The following is an 18,120-nucleotide window of genomic DNA, read 5'->3' as shown; positions in this document are numbered from 1 at the left end:
GAAAAGTGGAATATACCTACGTATTACCTACTCTGGCAACAATAAACGCCGGTTATTGTTTTGTGTACAACAACATTTTAAGAATCGCAAATAACTCCGGAAATTCATAAGTTCTAGGAGAGGTTGTTCTAAATTTAATTTAATTACAGCGTGCTTGAACTCTCCTAGTTCACGCTTGTTTGTTATAAGAGTTCCTTGAGAACATCTTCAGAACCATTGTCCATGGATTTTATGCTTTATTGGCGCCGCCTTTCCCTTTACTTCGACGTCCGTTGATCCCGTTGCTAACGGATAAGATTTATCTAAATATTTAAAACGAATAACTGACTGACTGACTGACTAACTGACTGACTGATTTATCAACGCAAAGCTCAAAGTACTGGACGGATCGAGCTGAAATTTGGCATGCAAGACATAGACATCCGCTAAGAAAGAATTTTTGAAAATTTAACTAAGTAGTAAAATAGGGGTCGTGTTTGTAATAAAGTTTGTAGTTCTGCGTTTCACTGTCAAAATTAACCAATCAAGACCAGATAAATATATGGCGCTCGGAGTCGTCACAGCATTTTATGGTGCGGTGCGGTGGTGTCTTGTGCATAAACGCCGTAAGTAAGTCAGTTACATAGTTGCTTGACAGACTTGGAAAAGTTGCTTTTATGTGTGAATGTAGTAATGAGCGAGCATGAGAGTGGATTACTGAAATATTGTCCGTTCACTATAACTTGACCCCTGCCGTCATGCTGGCACCATTGCTTTGTTTGCTTCATTGCTCAGAACTTAGGGTTTATTATTGTGTGATTTGCAATGATGCCAACATAATGTCAGGGGTCAAGTTATAGTGAACGGACAACAGACATTAAACAAGTATGCTGGAAAAGACTGGAAAAGACAGTCATCTTTATGCCAATTCGAAGCGCCCCACGGAGCGTACCGGGAAAATAAAACTGATACTTTGTATCAAATAGTCTTCGTGTTGACACTGTGTTGACAGATGTCTCATCACAAATATTTTGTTCCAAGTAAGCTCACATGATGCCCAATGCTGTTATCAGCGCCAAAATAGTGAAAATTAAGTTGCTTCAAAAACTAGTCGGTAATCGCTAGTCCAGAATAATTGTATTAGTCAGTGGTAAATGATATTGGAGTGTTAATAGATGGATTGGAATATAATGTTGATAAGTTGATATCATGGAACACGAATAAAATAGATATAAGTAAATGCAGGATTTAATGTAATAAACAGCTCTCCCTAAAAAAAAAATTTAATTGTGTCTGAAACATTTAAATATAACATGAGATAATAAATAAAGTTTAATTGAAAAATTATTCCAAATTACTTTGATCTTTGTCTACATGAAGCGCCTTGTCTGTACTGTAAACGCTGTAAAATATGTTCTTGAGTCATACGGGGGACATATTTTCTTTGAAGCTTTTTGCTCGGTGGCCATTTAGGCGGTAATTAGAGGAAGATTTTTCTTCACGGACAATTAACAACAAATAACATTACGCCTGAAACTGTATGCTAATTACAACGTTTTTTCTTTGGATAATATTATTAAAAAGAGTTTTTTCAATTATTTTTACATTTTGTACTTTTATTTACTCACATTATCTAAAGTTTGTGACAAATATATTTTATTATTTTTCTATCTTACACGAATACGATGTTATAATTTGATACGTAAACAAAAAAATCTTCTTATTTCAATTATTTTTCATTCACTAAAAATAATTATAGTAAATTAATTCTTCTTTATCTTAATTTTTAAATTGCTTAATCGTAAATACAATATTAAGAAACGTATTAAAAAGATTATGAAAATGGTGCGATTACACTCAAATCAATTGACTAAAATTATAAACTGTATTTAGGAAGTACCCTATAGGTTTTTTTGACAGACACAACGGACAGACAAACAACAAAGTGGTTGGTGTTGAGGTATGGAACCCTAAACGTCACATAGGTACCATTATTTCATAGAATCTCGCATACTAAGCGCACGTTCTGGTGTACGATAAAAAGTTACTGATTTTCGTAAATACTGTACAAAATACGGTATTGAGCGTACAACAAAAACCGTCACTATGACTGCTGCGATCACTGCAGGTAAAGACATTAATATATCAGCTACAGAATAGCATCCATTTAAGGCCGTATGAGCGGTTTTGGAACGCAGAGGTATCACTCCACCGTGACGCAGCACATACTCGATCCACCATAGGGTGCGTTCTGTTGGCAACTGCAGTTTTACTACATTGTCACGGTAACTGAAAAATACCATCAAAAATATATTGCGTACAATATACTTATTTATACATGGTATAATCACAACGCTAGCGAAAACTTATATTATTCTTCTACATAAACTTAACAGCGATGTTTTATTTGCAACCAATTGCGAACTATTTTTTTTTTAGTCAGATACAAGTTAGCCCTTGACTGCAATCTCACCTGGTGGTAAGTGACGATGTAGTCGAAGATGGACGCGGGCTAACCTGAAGGGGTATGGCAGTTTTTAATAAACCCATGCCCCTTTGGTTTCTATACGGCATCGGCACTTTTAAAAATTATTAAGTATTTTTTAATTTTTATATACCTTATCAGTAATTTTATCAGTACTATTACCTGTCTTCGTTTTTGCTAGCGTTTTATTTACACCTTTATATATTATATATTTGTATCTTATCGTGTGATAGGACTATGAGCAGATTGGTTGGAAGACAGATGGGTGTTCGCCAGCGGGAAGAATTCTGTGTTTAAGCTATAAGATCTAGTATAATATGAGGCATAAATTTTTTTGCCAATGAATCGCTTGCGGCATACATACAATTTAATATTTTAAGATTTTTACAAATGTAAATATCATTATTATTGCCATACCTAAAAATATAGCTACTAAATAAGGACAAAAGAAGAGAACTTAAAAATAAAACTGACCAAACTTTGACGAAACCAAGTAGAAAGTATTTTTGATTCTAATTCTTACTACACTCAACTATTATAGAATACTCACGTGTTATTCTGAATAGTAAATTTAATGGCATTTATTAATTTAGCTTCAGTAATTGTTTCCATATCAAGATATATTCCAATGTCTAGCTCATACTGTTCAGCATTAAATAATCGATCGCTAAGAAATGGTATCACAATTAATGGTACACCGGCTGTTAAAGCTTCATCAGTTGACTGTATGCCACCTTGGGTTATAAATAATTTCACTTTGGGGTGCTCTAAAAGTAAACAAAATATTAAGATTGTTTTATTTTATCTGAAATATTCTCTTGACATTTACAAAAATGTCGTCTAGAGTTCTTAACTTTGTAATAACTTCAGTAGCTAGGTGAAACACTGCAGTGGTCTCCTGGTGGGCATTGGTCTCCTTCTGAGAAACAGTGATGTTCAAGAAGGAAGCCGCAGAGCAGGATCTCGAGCAAGCTGATCCTGCTCGAACGCGGAGACATCAGGGCGATGTACATGCAGGTGCATGAGGCCAGAGGAGTACATTCTCTAGGACGAGCCCAATGGACGTCGCGCGAGAGAGGCACCGCCGTACGTTCTTGAGATTTTCCGGAGCCTCTCAATATGACGTGCTGAGGAGGGCCACCGGAGGTGGTTTTAGTGGGAAGAAATCCCACATAACCTAAGTGGGTATCTTAAGAAGATTTCCCCTTCGAAAAAAAGGTGCAACGTTTGTAAAAGGAAGGGAGTATGTAGATAATGTAGAGTGGTGTTAAGGTGCGATTTTTTTTCCTTTGCGTCATCATTCCGCATACACATAAAAAGGGATTGATATACTCTTCTGAGATCAGTATTTGATTGTTTAAAACGCACATAAAACTTTGAAATGTTAGAAGTGGATGCCCGGGATCAAATCCCCAACCTCCCAATAGGATTCGGACATCTTAACCACTAGGCTATCACGGTAACTTGTAAATAAGATGTGAATTTAAAGAATTTTTAATATAAAGATTTTGAAATATAATCAAATAGAAATAAGAAAAACATTTACTTAATAAGTCTGACAGTGGTAACCATTTTGAAATCTTAACATTTTCCAAATGGGTCGGTAGTTCATCGGTATCCGTATTCCATAAAATGGCATAGGGCAGTTGAGAGAATACATTCGTAAATATTTTCAATTTTTCTGCTGGTAATCTATCGTCAGTACCAAAACTCACGTATATTACTCCATTTTTAGACGAGTCAATGTATGTTTTGATGTCCTGAAAAAATCATGATTGCTTACTTGAACATTAACAGTTACCTTAATTCATGCATTTTAATGTGTAATAGTTATTTGTTATGCAAGGCTGCAAACTTGTTATTTTGTCGCGAGTTCGCTCGTGGTAAAGATAGAATCCTGAGCGTAGCGAGGAATTCAAAGGCTCGAGCACAAATAAATTTGCAGCCGTGCGAAAACACTATGATTAATACTAGTAACAAGAGGCGCCAGTACCGTGAAGGTTTCAATAAGAAGTTTCTATATTAATAGGCCACAAGTCAGGCAGTGCAGGAGGTTCTAATTCAAGAAAATTCTATAAATGAATAAAGATTTTTCAGGTGCGTTCAGAATTCAAATTTAAAATTCTTACAACCAAAAAAACATTTTTATAATGAGGAAGTTTCAGGGACAGCTTCAATAAATTTTTTATAGATGTCTCTTGAATATTTCACATAGGTTGCCATGAAAGAGGAAAAATAATACCTATATCTTTATGATCTATGCTTTAATGTTTAGGTCGTGTCAATCAATGACATAGATAAAGAGTAAGAGCTAGCATGCACTGCAATTTTCCTTACGTTTCTTCCCCACAAAATCTGTGAACTATAATAGAAGTAATTAATTAATTTCGCACCCGATTCAAATTTAAAAAGTTAAAACATATATAGATATAGGTATTATTTTTTGTCTTTAGTGGTGGTAATATATTCAGCGCCATCTATGACAATTTTCTCGAACGTTGCCTGGAAACCTCCTAATTCAATGAACTTCATTATATTGTTTACTCAATAAAGCTGAAACAGATTATGTTTAATTTAATTAGTTACCTAAATAAAAATAGAAAGGAATTATTTAATTTAATAAAAATGGTCACTTAACAATTTAGTAGATAATAATAATAGTAGGACGAACCGCGTTTCTGAACGTTTCATTATGTGCTATTTTTAATAGAAAGAAAAAATTAAACAAGTACGGAACCATAGACCACAGTTCGTCACGTTCGAATTTCAACTCGTACTTTGCGCGCCAGCGAGCAAAATTACCACTTTCCACTCAGATTTCAAAGGGCAAACAGATTCTTTCCGAGCGAGTGAGATGAAAACCTTCTACTACCTTCGGCAACTGTTTATCAGACTTCTGGTGAATTCCTCCCAAGTATATTACATTAGTTAAAACGGGTCGGTCTTTTAAAGGATTTCGATTCAAAAATGTCAACTGCACTTGTTTTTTTAGTTCTCTTAAACTAGGTACTTTTGCCCCAAATATGCTTCTCACTATTTCATTTTCTACTGTCATATGTTCTTTGTACCTTTTTTGAATCCCTTCATTATTGTACGATTCTAAAATTTTCTTGAATGAAGACAAATCATAGAATCTAAGGCACGATTGCAAATAATACAGAAAAAAATCCGCCGGCGTTCCTGTGCAATCAGATTTTCCAAATACGCCATCTAATGAATTGAATTCTATCACTGATACATTGTATCGGTATGCGAAACTCAAAGCTGGCCTCATGCAAGCTTCTACAAATAATAAATCAAAACTTCTCTCTTTATCATGTAAGAGTTCCTGAAATTCTTCAGAGTTAACTTGTGCTACGAATACGTCTAATATTGTATCTAAAAATGTACTTATTTGAGTAGGAGTCAGTTGTTCATTTTCAATTTCCAAAAAATTGTCCCACATTTTGTAAGTCAAATAATGGACATCAATTTCAGTTAAATTTTGAGGAGATTGCCCTTTTGGAAACATCGGGTCTGCTGTAATCAATACTACTTCATGCCCACGTTTTACTAATTCCTGAATTAAAGGTCGCAACACCACTTGATTACTTATCATTGAAGGTACAGGAAATACTGCTAATATTTTTGAAGACACACTTGAATCAATTATTAAACAAAATGTAATACAAAATGTAATCACTAAGTTTGACATTATTTATTAATATATTTTCAGAAACTAGTAATCACAAAGAAACAACTGTCTTGAATGATAACGGTAACTCTTTAACAGTTACCTGTAGTGGGTACTTGAAATGAGTTGTTTATTAAGGGTGCGATAAATATTATATTATGATAATATGACGATGTTATCTATGAGCTTCTATGAGTGAATAAAGAAGAAATCCTCATTTTTCAAAGTTTTAAAATATTGGAATAGTTATAATACTATAATTGCTCCAGGAAAATTCATTTTATTAGATTCTTAACCCTTAACCATACTATAACTACAAGAGTTCCCATAGGATTTAAAACAAAACCAAAGGAGAATGGGCGGTTTCGTCCACAGTGGTGTATCAAGTTGTGATATATGTCATTTGAAAGGTCATGATAATAGCTTCATTTTATTGTATGACACCAACAATGAGTCGCGTGCAGGGAAAGATTTAGGAAGCATTTAATTTCATTAATCCAGTGTAAGTCTGAATAAAATAAAAATAGCTTTTATTCAATTAAACTCTTACAAGTACTTTTGAATCATCATATGCATCTACCACTGGCTCGGAATGCCTTTCCCACCGAGAAGAATCAGCAAGAAACTCGGCGGTTGCTCTTTTAAAGATTTGATATATGTACAATATTATGCCATAATTATATAAAAAAAGTAATTGCAGTCCCGCTAAAACAGTTTTATACGTTTTTACATTTATTACGTTTTTTTAAACAAAGAATATATTACTTTTAGTTTGACCTATATTTGGGTGCTAGCATACCGTGCGGTGTGTACCTATTCGTACGGTGCCGGGGCGGGCTGGTGGGGGACGGCGTCGGCGGCGTGTTGTGACTTGTCCCTGTAGTCAGTTACTTACGCGGCGCGCATACGCACACGCATTTTGCTCTTTCGGATTCATACTTTTTTTTGTGTTTTTGACCTCTGCACGTTTAAAAGACTCTAGCTAGATAGCTTGATTCTAGCTAGTTTTTATGGACCAATTGCAGGAGGATTGGATACATTGTTAAGATAGCAGAACTTGTAAATCATTGTGTTAGATGTGGCCGTTCTTTGGCTTGACAGCGAGAACGCCACCGGCTCAGTAGACAAGATTTAGAGGCAAAACCTGGATTTGCAGAATATGTATTGGATCATTTACGTATACAACAAGTAAGTTCATATTTTATTTTACAATGTCAAAGCACATATTTTATCACTTTGCACTTTTATTTGTGAAATACCTACGTATATTATACGTACTTATATTATACGTAGGTATTTCACGAATAAAAGTGCAAAGTGATAATATGTGCTTTGATATTGTAAAATAAAATATGAACTTACTTGTTGTATACGTAACTGATCCATTCATATTCTGCAAATCTAGGTCTTGCCCCTAAATCTCGTCTACTGAGCCGGTGGCGTTCTCGCTGTCAAGCCAGGGAACGGCCACATCTAACACAATGTGGATGATAACAATGATTCACAAGTTCTGCCATCTTAACAACGTATCCAATCCTCCTGCAATCAGTACCCTTATTATAAATGCGAAAGTGTGTTTGTTTGTTGGTTTGTTGGTTTGTCCTTCAATCGCGTCGCAACGGTGCAACGGATTGACGTGATTTTTTGCATGGGTATAGATAAAGTCCTGGAGAGTGACATAGGCTACTTTTTATCCCGGAAAATCAAAGAGATTTTTAAAAAACCTAATTTCACGCGGACGAAGTCGCGGGAATCAGCTAGTTGGTCTATAAAAACTAGCCACAAGCAAAGTGTAAGTAGAAACTCAAGTCCTTTAAACGTGCAGAGGTCAAAAATATCAAAAAAAAGTATGGATCCGAAAGAGCAAAATGCGTGTGCGTATGCGCGCCGCGTAAGTAACTGACTACAGGGACAAGTCACAACACGCCGCCGATTCCGTCCCCTACCAGCCCGCCCCGGCACCGTACGAATAGGTACACACCGCACGGTATGCTAGCACCCAAATATAGGCCAAACTAAAAGTAATATATTCTTTGTTTAAAAAACGTAATAAATGTAAAAACGTATAAAACTGTTTTAGCGGGACTGCAATTACTTTTTTTATATAATTATGGCATAATATTGTACATATATCAAATCTTTAAAAGAGCAACCGCCGAGTTTCTTGCTGATTCTTCTCAGTGGGAAAGGCATTCCGAGCCAGTGGTAGATGCATATGATGATTCAAAAGTACTTGTAAGAGTTTAATTGAATAAAAGATATTTTTATTTTATTCAGACTTACACTGGATTAATGAAATTAAATGCTTCCTAATTCTTTCCCTGCACGCAACTCATTGTTGGTGTCATACAATAAAATGAAGCTATTATCATGACCTTTGAAATGACATATATCACAACTTGATACACTCTGGGGACGCAACTCATACAAAAGTGCCCATTCTCCTTTACTTGGGAGTAGTATCGGGCATCATGAATTCGGGCTTGCATACCTAAAATGGGTATAGGCTATCGGGAAAATCCCGGATTTTCAAAAAACCAAAATCCCCGCGGACGATATTACGGGCAATCTAAGTAATTTATAGCTGTGATAGCCTATTGGTTAGGACGTCCGCCTTCTAATCGCAGGTCGGGGGTTCAATCCAGGGCACGCACCTCTTACTTTTTGAAGTTAGGTACGTTTTAAGTAATTAAAGATCACTTGCTTTAACGGTAAAGGAAAACATCGTGAGGAAACCTGCATGCCTGAGAGTTGTCCATAATGTTCTCAAAGGTGTGTGAAGTCTGCCAATCCGCACATGGTCAGCGTGGTAGACTATGGCCAAACCCTTCTCACTCTGAGAGGATACCCATGCTCTGTAGTGACCCGGCGATGGGGCGATTATCATAAAGTAATTTAAACCTGAGTTTTAGTAATTTAGCATTTAAATAATAGACTCCTTTCGGGATAAGCCATGACAATAATTTGCTTGCTGTTAGTCCCTAATTTCGTCAAATCTGAACCGATTTTCACAATATGCTTGCTGGTAGTCCCTAACTTCGTCAAATCTGAACCGATTTTCACAATTTGCTTGCTGGTAGTCCCTAACTTCGTCAAATCTGAACCGATTTTCACAATATTCTTGTTTTTTGCAAAGGTCAAGTTAGTTTTGTGTTTTGATGAATAGTTTCGGACGTGAAGGATGGAACTTCTCCACAGGTAAGTAGCTATAAAGTAGACTTTTGACCATAATATATGACTGATTATATATTATATTTTCATTTCTTCTCTATTAGTGACAGAGAAAATTTGGTACTTAAACTTCGGGGTTTTTTTATAAACAAAATTTCACGAGGAGGATTTAAATATTGTATAATACTTATAATACATTTACAATTGTTTATGGAACAGGTTATGCCTGTACCTACCCATGCAAATTCGGGATACATGTATTTTCATAAAGTCATACTACTAGTTAATATTCAACTACCTAAAATATACTTATGAAATAAAAAATACATTTTCTAATTTACATTCAAATATCCACTCATAAGTATTAAATATATAATATTAAAACAACATTTAATCAGTTTATCTTCATCTTAATTTTCAAACCTCTTTTTTGAAATATAACACAGCGTATAACAAAAACCATTGCTATGACTAGAGCTGCAGATACAGTTAAACACAACAATACTAGATCAATAGCATAATATTCCGTCCAGTGCATATGAGCGGCTGCGGAGCGCAGATGCGTCGCACCGCCGTGACGTAGCACGTGCTCCGTCCACCACACGGCGCGCTCTAGCGGAGGCTGTGGCTGATCGTGCATTAATTTATGCAGCCTTACTACATTTTCACGATAACTGAAAATACCAGCAAAAAATATAATACACTAAAAATAATATCATAAAAATATTACTATACGAAATTGATAGCCTAGTGGATAAGACGTCCGCCTCCTATACTGGAGGTCGGGGGGGTTCGATCCCGGTAACGCACTTCTAACTTTTCGAAGTGATGTGCGTTTTAAGAAATTAAATATCACATGCTTAAATGATGAAGGAAAATATCGTGAAGATACTCGCATGCCTGAGAGTTCTCCATAATGTTTTCAAAAGCGTGTGAAGTCTGCCATTCCGCACTTGGTCAGCGTGGTGGACTATGGCCAACCCTTCTCATTCTGAGAGGAGACCCATGCACAGTAGTGAGTCGGTTATGGGTTGATCATGATGATGATGATGATTACGATTTTTACAAATTCAATTTTATTTCTTTAAACGTCTGATATGCTTGAAAATCTAAAAACGGATAATTCTGAATAGGCACCTTCCTGGCAAGCGCACTCCATCTTAGGCTATAATATCATGACCTACTACTATGTATTTAGTGTGATTCCAATCAAGCTCGTGTTTATTTAGTTTAAAAAAACTACTTAAAGAAAATAAGAAGAGAAGTTAAGAATTTTAACAAACTTTAACAAAACTTTTATAAATTTTACAAAGGTTTTTGATTTTGACTCTCACTGCATTATTTTTAAAATGCCCCAATTATTTACAACAAAATGTTATAATAAAACTTACAGCTGGCCTTATTTAATTACTGTACAAATCATGCTCGCATGGAATTGTGCCAAGATTACAGGCTGAACTATTGTGCAGAATAGCCAGGCTGATCCTTTGGGCAAAAAACGCCAGCCAGAAAGCTCTTCAGTAACAAAATCAGGCAATTAAAAATTACTCACGTGTTATCCTGAATGATGGTTTCAATAGCATTTTTCAGTTTATCCTCAGTAATGGTTTCTAAATTTAGTTGTATTCCAATATTATGTTTAACGTACTGTTCAGCATTAAACCATTGATCTCCAAGAAACGGTATAACTACTAATGGTATACCAGCTGTCAAAGCTTCATCAGTGGACTGTAAGCCTCCTTGAGTTATAAATAATTTTATTTTTGGGTGTCCTGAAATTAAATAGCTAAATGAGTAAATAAAAATAACCGCGTCACGGAAAACATCGTGAGGCAACCTACATGCCTGAGTGTTCTCCATAATGTTCTCAAAGGGATATGAAGTCTACCAATCCGCACTTGGCCAGCCTGGCCATCATTATGAGAATAGACCCATACTGAATAGTGAAATAAAATACCTTCTAAATATATAAAAGGAAAAGGTGACTGACTGACTAACTGACTGATCTATCATCGTACAACTCTAACTACTGGACGGATCGAGCTGAAATGTGGCTTGCAGATGGCTATTATAACGTGAATAAAAATTCAAAAAATAGGGGTACTTTATTTGTGTAAAATATGAAAAGTAGTAGTGATATGTACAGAATAGTATTGTGTACATATTAAAAAATGTAAATATATACAGTAAGAAAATTAGTAATTAAAAATTAGCGATGACTAATAAATAATAGTAATGATAAATAAATAAAAATGTAAATGTAAATAATTATTATGTATAAGTTTTGTTTATTGAATCTATTAAATATGTATATACTGAATATTATGATAAAATATAACTGCATGAAATGTTTTCAGTAAATAAAGGCTATATTATTATTATTATATTTGTGTAACCGACGCGAGCATAAGCCAGATAATAATATTTTAACTCTCGTAAACTGTCAAACAATAATAACATAGTATTCGACTAAAGACCCAGAGTCTGAATTTTATAATAATTTCAGTAGTTAGTAACGTGTAAATGAAATTCACCTTATATTTTAAAATACATCATCATCATCATCAACCGATAGACATCCAAACTTTAAAATACATAACGAAATAAAAGTAGATCGATAGATAGAAAACTTTATTGCACACAAAACATGAAATAACCGAGACAAAACAAAGAAACTAAAAACAATTATATGCAAAGGCGGCTTTATTGCTTAGAGCAATCAGAACCATATAGAAAAAAAAGACAATTACTTACTTAATAAGTCTGACTGTGGTAACCATTTTGAAATCTTAACATTTTCCAAACGGGCCGGTGGTTCATCTGTATCCCATTTCCATAAAATGTCATAGGGTAATTGCGAGAATACATTTGTAAATATTTTCAATTTCTCTGCTGGTAACAATGATGGTCTAGCGTTAGTACCAAAACTCATGTATATTACGCCATTTTTAGACGAGTCAAGGTAGTTTTTGAGATCCTGAAAAAACCGAATGTTGATAGAGGTTGATTGTATTTTTAGGTTATACTTACATTATTGTTGTAGGTTACATTTTATTCTAAAATAAAACAGTATGATTTACTAGCTGATGCTGCCGTCGTTCGCGTGGAATTAGGTTTTTTATAAATCCCGTGGGAACTCTTTGATTTTCCGGGATGAAAAGTAGCCTATGTCACTCTCCAGGTTTTTATCTATACCCATGCAAAAAATCACGTCAACCCGTTGCACCATTGCGACGTGATTGAAGGACAAACCAACAAACCAACAAACAAACACACTTTCGCATTTATAATAAGCTTACTGTGGTACTGATGTATATCACGATACAGGTCAGGGTTTAAAAGTTTTAAAATCCCTTGGCAACTTTTTCATTTTTGGGGACCAAAAGTAGTCCATGGGGATCTTTGTATTTTGGTTAAAATCGATTGAACGGATGGCTCATTAAAAGCTAGCAGACAGGCAGACAGAGAGACAGACACAGTTTTGAATTTATTATGATGAGTATGGATTGTTATGATTTTTATTTTTATTCATAATAATTATTATTACTATGCTAAATATTACCTCCGGTAACTGTTTCTCAGGCTTCTGGTGAATTCCGCCCAAGTATATTATGTTAGGTGGAACGGGCCTATTAAAGTCCCATATAGGATTAACATTCAAAAATATCAATTGCACTTGTTTTTTTAGTTCGCTTAAACTAGGTACTTTTGGACCAAATACGCCTCTCACTATTTTGTTTTCAATGTTGACATGTTCATCGCTGATTTTTTCGATCATATAATCATTGTACACTTCTGAAATTTTTTCCCATAAAGATAGATTGTAGACTCTCTGGCGTAAAGGCAAAGGATACAGGAGAAAGTTCGTCGAGGCTCCTGTACCATCAAATGTTCCAAATACACCACCTAATGAACTAAATTCGATTACTGGTACATTGTATCGGTAAGCGAAAATCAAAGCTGGCCTCACGCAAAATTCTACAAACAATAAATCAAAACTTCTCTCTTTATCGTTCAAGAGTTTCTGTACTTCCTCGGATTTAATTTGTGCTTCGAAAATATTTAAAATCATATCTAGAAATATGTTTACTTGAGTATGAGTCATATGAGCTTGAGCTTTTCCAGTTTCCAAAAAATAGTTCCATATTTTGTAAGACAAATCATGGACATCGATTTCAGTTAGGTTTTGGGGAGATTGTCCTTTCGGAAATGCCGGGTCTGCTGTAATCACTACTACTTCATGTCCACGTTTTGCTAATTCTTGCATCAAAGGCCGAAACACTACTTGATGACTTATTGAAGGCACTGGATAAACTGCTAATATTCTTGCAGGCTCGTTTGACCCAATAGCACAAACGAGGCAAAATATTTTCAGTAATAAAGACATTATTTATTTATTTTACAGTGACTAGTAATCGAATAGAACTACATATCTTGAATGGTGTTGGTTAATAATATATGGTACTTAACTAGTTAGATAATCACATACTACCCATGATATGGCAATGTCATCCATACAGAGCAGAAATCTTCAATGTTAAAATGATCTTATAGATATTGCACTGTCATAATCATCATCCTTTATACTAATTACTGTGCCTCTTGGTCAAACTACTGAAAAAAATTACGAAAATTCACGCGCTGATTTATGTTCCAAACGTATTTTGGACTCTCTAACTTTGCATATGTTTTAGAAAAATGAATCAATACTAATTAATTATGGCTAGGATGACCGCCTTGGCTTCATTTTTTTTCTGAGAATTATTTCTTAGGGGAGTCTAGTTATACTTACTATAGAAAAGCTATATATACATTTCGTGTTTCTAAAACCTAGCGGTTTGAGCTGATCGTTCATAATTTGTCTGTCTGTCAATCAGTTAGTTTCCTTTTTATATTATAGACATACATTTTAACATGATTATTACAAGAAATCAAAAGTAGGTAGGTATATCAATTACGTCTGCTCTTACGACATTTACGTAGGTACTTATAATAAAACTAGCTTATTCCCACTACTTCGTCTGTGTGGACCACGCAAATCTCATCCCCCTATTTTACGCCCTTAGGGGTTGAATTTTAGAAAATCCTTTCTTAGCGGATGTCTACGTCACAATAGCTATCTACATGCCAGATTTCAGCCTGATTTGTCCAGTAGTTTGAGCTGTGCGTGGATAGAATCAGTCAGCTTTTCCTTTTATATATTTAAGATTAATTAATCTCACATTATTATGATAATTTCTTATCAAAAGTTATACGTTTAGATGTTTATGTTCTACCAATGATTTTAATCAGTAATTAATGCAATGATAGCATATCTAAACATTAATAAAGATAAGTCAAGCTTTTGTTATATCAATACTTACTTATAATAAAATTATGGATACTGAAATTATGTTTCGTTCCATACTATTTGTAACATTGACAAATTACTAAAATGTTGTTCACCTGTATTTTAATATTAAGACAACACAACACACAAACAATATTTTTTTACCTAAAAAATATTATTACATTAAAGCACTTTATTATTTAAATGAATCACACACAATAGACGCATAGTGTTACTTATAACAAATTAAATTGAAGTCTAATATGTGTAATTGTGTATTGACTATGTAATTGGCATGATATAATATTATTGCTGCCAAGTCTTAAGACTGATCATTAGCCAAGAATATAACGTATAGACACCTACATAATAGGTCGATATATAAATAATGTGATTATGTATTTCCGCAACAGTTGCATTTACCTACTCTTAACTAGATGATGTTTGCGACTTCGTCCGTGTGGATTTAGTATTTTTTTTAAATCCCGTGGGAACTATTTGATTTTCTGGGATAAAAGAAGCCTAAACTTGCGTTCAGACTGCAAGCTACATATCCATATTCCATACTAATATTATAAATGCGAAAGTGTGTCTGTCTGTCTGTCTGCTAGCTTTTCACGGCTCAACCGTTCAACCGATTTTGACGAAATTGGTATAGGGATAGCTTGCATCCTGGGGAAGGACATATAATGTTCCCGACTACATCCAGGTTTAGATTTTTTTAATCCCATTAGAAATCTTTATTATTCCAGTACAGAAAGTATCGGAAAAATAAAGATTTGGATTTCAGGAGCAGATATAGGCATATCCGTTCCTGAAATCCAAGTTAAATCTCTGTGCCTTTCATAAAAATTGTTTAAACGGATGAGCCGTAAAAAGTTAACAAATAGACAGACTAACTTTTGCACTTATAAAATTGTTGTTTTCTATTATGAATTATTGTCTATGGAAAGTTTCAGATTTAAAACTAATTATTGAAAAATACTATAAAGCAGAACTCGTCCAAATTATATAAAAGGAAAGCTGACATACTAACTAACTGATCTATTAACTTATTCAACTCCTAAGAAAGTAGAATAGGGTGTAGTCTGCGCGGACGAAGTCGCGGGCATAGGCAAGTTTTCAGATAAGATCGCTTTTAAATACCATTTTAAAAGAGGCATTTAAAAACAATGTTCATCGAGTCCAGATATTTCTTTAATTCAAAGCCCCTTATAACAAATACTTCAATAGTCTTTAGAAAATATGATCAATGAAAAACTGAACAATTCCTACCCTTTTGAATGGGAATGAGCACGCGATGGTTGCGCAATTGTTCTATGAAATGGTTGCTTCTTTTGTTTTCTTAAATTCTAGATCTTTTAACACACCTAAGTCATGCCTGAATTACAGTTTACGATAGTAACAAAACGTGGAGGCTTTGACGTCACTGGTAGGCATCAAATGTTAGTAGGTATATTTGACGCAGATAGCCATAATGGGCAGATTACACCTACCGAGTACAGTGGCGAGTCAGCGTCCTCGCCCGAGTACTCGGTTGGTAATAAACACTTTAACGAGTGCAATTTCGGCGCAATTTCTCAGCCACAGCACTGTCTCGGCCGAGTGACATTTTACTGTCTCGCTTCACTACTCGGTAGGTGTAATCTGCCCATAAGTAAGCCATATTTTTCTATGATTTTACGTCACCATAGCCTAATATTTGACATAATATCGTCGATTTAGAATCAAACTGAGAGTTCCCTCACTCTATTTTACTCTGCCGGAGTTCTAGCAAACGTAAATAGTATCTCGAACTATACTATTGTTGTCGCACTTGTAGTTGCCGCCGATGGTTGATGTTTTTAAGCTAGTCTCGTTTGACTTAAAATGCTTTTTGTGTTTAGGTCGCCATTTTGATTGAGTGGTTGTAATAGCAATTATTGTGCCCTAATCAAGTTAATATTACAGTTAGGTTATTATAAAAAGTAAAACTCTCGATAAGCCCTGCGCGTTGTGATTAATATTTAATTTCACTTCTGGTATGTTTATATTTGGATGTAGGAGGGAACGTTCGGAACTAATCCTAAATCCTAAATCCCTTCTCCGATAATATAATTATACTATACTCGAGTGATATAGACTATAAATTATATCACGCGGACGAAATTGAGGACCTGAGCATTTTTCTATTAATGCAGGTTCAGAATATAAATACTATGAACAGTAGATTTTTCATTCCTGTCTTTGAATGTGTGCCCAAATATGCGACCCGTTTGGGATTTTATCTTCGATTTTTACAAGCCTCGGGCGATATCTGAAAGGTAATCTCATAATCCAAGCACGAAGTGGGTTAATAATTTACAAGACAGCGCTGAGTGTGTCAATTCATTCTGTCAGCACTTTGCGGCGACGCGAATAGGTACCTAACTATAGTCTGCGACAGGTTGAGATGGCAATCCGGGTATGAGGTAAGGGGACACCCCGCACACCTGCACGTCACCCACGCTCACCCGCACCGAGTTAGCGTGGGGACTGTGCAGGTGTGTGGGGCTTTCCCTCCCCAATTGCCATCTCGACCTCTCGCGTTTTATACGTACCTAACGTAATAGCGACGAGATTTACTCATCTCTTTATGGAGCTACTGTAACTTGAACTTGGTCCATAGTGTATATAATATATTAAGTATACACATTTTACCATTTTAACGTAGACGTGCGCTAAGAAAGGATTAATGAAAACTCAACCCCTATGGGGATAAAATAGGGATTTGAAATTTGTGTAGTCCACGCGGATGAACTTACATAAGCTAGCCAGTACCCATATCTTATCTATACTTCTATACTAATAAATAAAATTGAAGTGTATGTCTGTAATTTCGAAATAACTGCCACATGCAAAATATTAAGCTCATATGGTTATTTGAATTGTCCCATAACTAAATCACACCTTTTTAAAAATTTATCTGTCTGTCTGTCTGTCTGAACGGGCTAATCTTCTGAACGGCTGAATTTATTTTGACAGGACTTTCACAGTACCTAAATGATTAGCCAAGAAGTAACATAGACAATTTTTTTTAACTTTTTCACATTGCAATGGAGTAACGGATCGACGCGATTTTTTTGCATGGGTATAGTTAAAGAACTGAAGAAGAGGCTACTTTTTAGCCCTCGAAATCAAAGAGTTCTCACGGGATTTTTAAAAACCTACACCAAGCGTGAAGTACGAAAACGGTGTACGAAATTTGGTACAAAAATAGCTTGTATTCCGGCGATGGACATAATTATGCTACTTTTAATTCCGGAAAATTTAAGTCTTCCCTCGGGATATTAAAAAACCTAAATCCACCCAGGTGAAGCCGCGGGCATCACCTAGTAAGTAATATTTTAATATTACGATAGACTATAATAATCTAGACCTAGTTAGTTACGAACTTAGTTACGACCAAGGCCGTAACCGCAGTCACGCCCCCCGATTGTGTAAGAATAACCATTTCATCGCTAT

At 35.1% G+C, this 18,120-nt stretch overlaps 1 protein-coding gene across 4 annotated transcripts; it reads right to left on the bottom strand.

Moving 5' to 3' along the window:
* Window positions 1-1,213: 1,213 nt before the first annotated feature.
* On the bottom strand, window positions 1,214-13,877 carry LOC117983406 (UDP-glucosyltransferase 2-like). Of its 4 annotated transcripts, none has more exons than XM_069499661.1 (4): window positions 12,871-13,877; window positions 12,063-12,285; window positions 3,015-3,231; window positions 1,214-2,268 (listed from the first exon to the last, which is right to left on the bottom strand). In XM_069499661.1, exons 1-4 carry the CDS (start codon window positions 13,693-13,695, stop codon window positions 1,971-1,973), a joined length of 1,563 nt encoding a protein of 520 aa, XP_069355762.1. In that variant the 5' UTR covers window positions 13,696-13,877; the 3' UTR covers window positions 1,214-1,970. The 4 variants fall into 4 exon arrangements, with proteins under 4 accessions (XP_069355762.1, XP_069355761.1, XP_069355763.1 ...); XM_069499660.1 differs by lacking the exon at window positions 3,015-3,231 and adding an exon at window positions 10,861-11,080 and having other exon boundaries at window positions 12,871-13,874; XM_069499662.1 differs by lacking the exons at window positions 12,063-12,285; window positions 12,871-13,877 and adding exons at window positions 4,011-4,224; window positions 5,337-6,241.
* Between the last annotated feature and the right edge of the window lie 4,243 nt (window positions 13,878-18,120).

The sequence above is a fragment of the Maniola hyperantus genome, chromosome 7 (genome assembly GCF_902806685.2).
Source record: "Maniola hyperantus chromosome 7, iAphHyp1.2, whole genome shotgun sequence".
Taxonomy (NCBI): Eukaryota; Metazoa; Arthropoda; class Insecta; order Lepidoptera; family Nymphalidae; genus Maniola; species Maniola hyperantus.
This window is presented reverse-complemented; position numbering and strand designations above follow the sequence as displayed.

What these genes read in the sequence shown, in the direction of transcription:
- LOC117983406 (XM_069499660.1), bottom strand. Translation starts at nt 13,695, where the DNA reads ATGTCTTTATTACTGAAAATATTTTGCCTCGTTTGTGCTATTGGGTCA. An exon ending in CTGAGAAACAGTTACCGGAG is followed by an intron (nt 12,286 to 12,870) that starts GTAATATTTAGC and finishes CGGTTTTTTCAG; the next exon opens with GATCTCAAAAACTACCTTGA. An exon ending in ACCACAGTCAGACTTATTAA is followed by an intron (nt 11,081 to 12,062) that starts GTAAGTAATTGT and finishes ATTTAATTTCAG; the next exon opens with GACACCCAAAAATAAAATTA.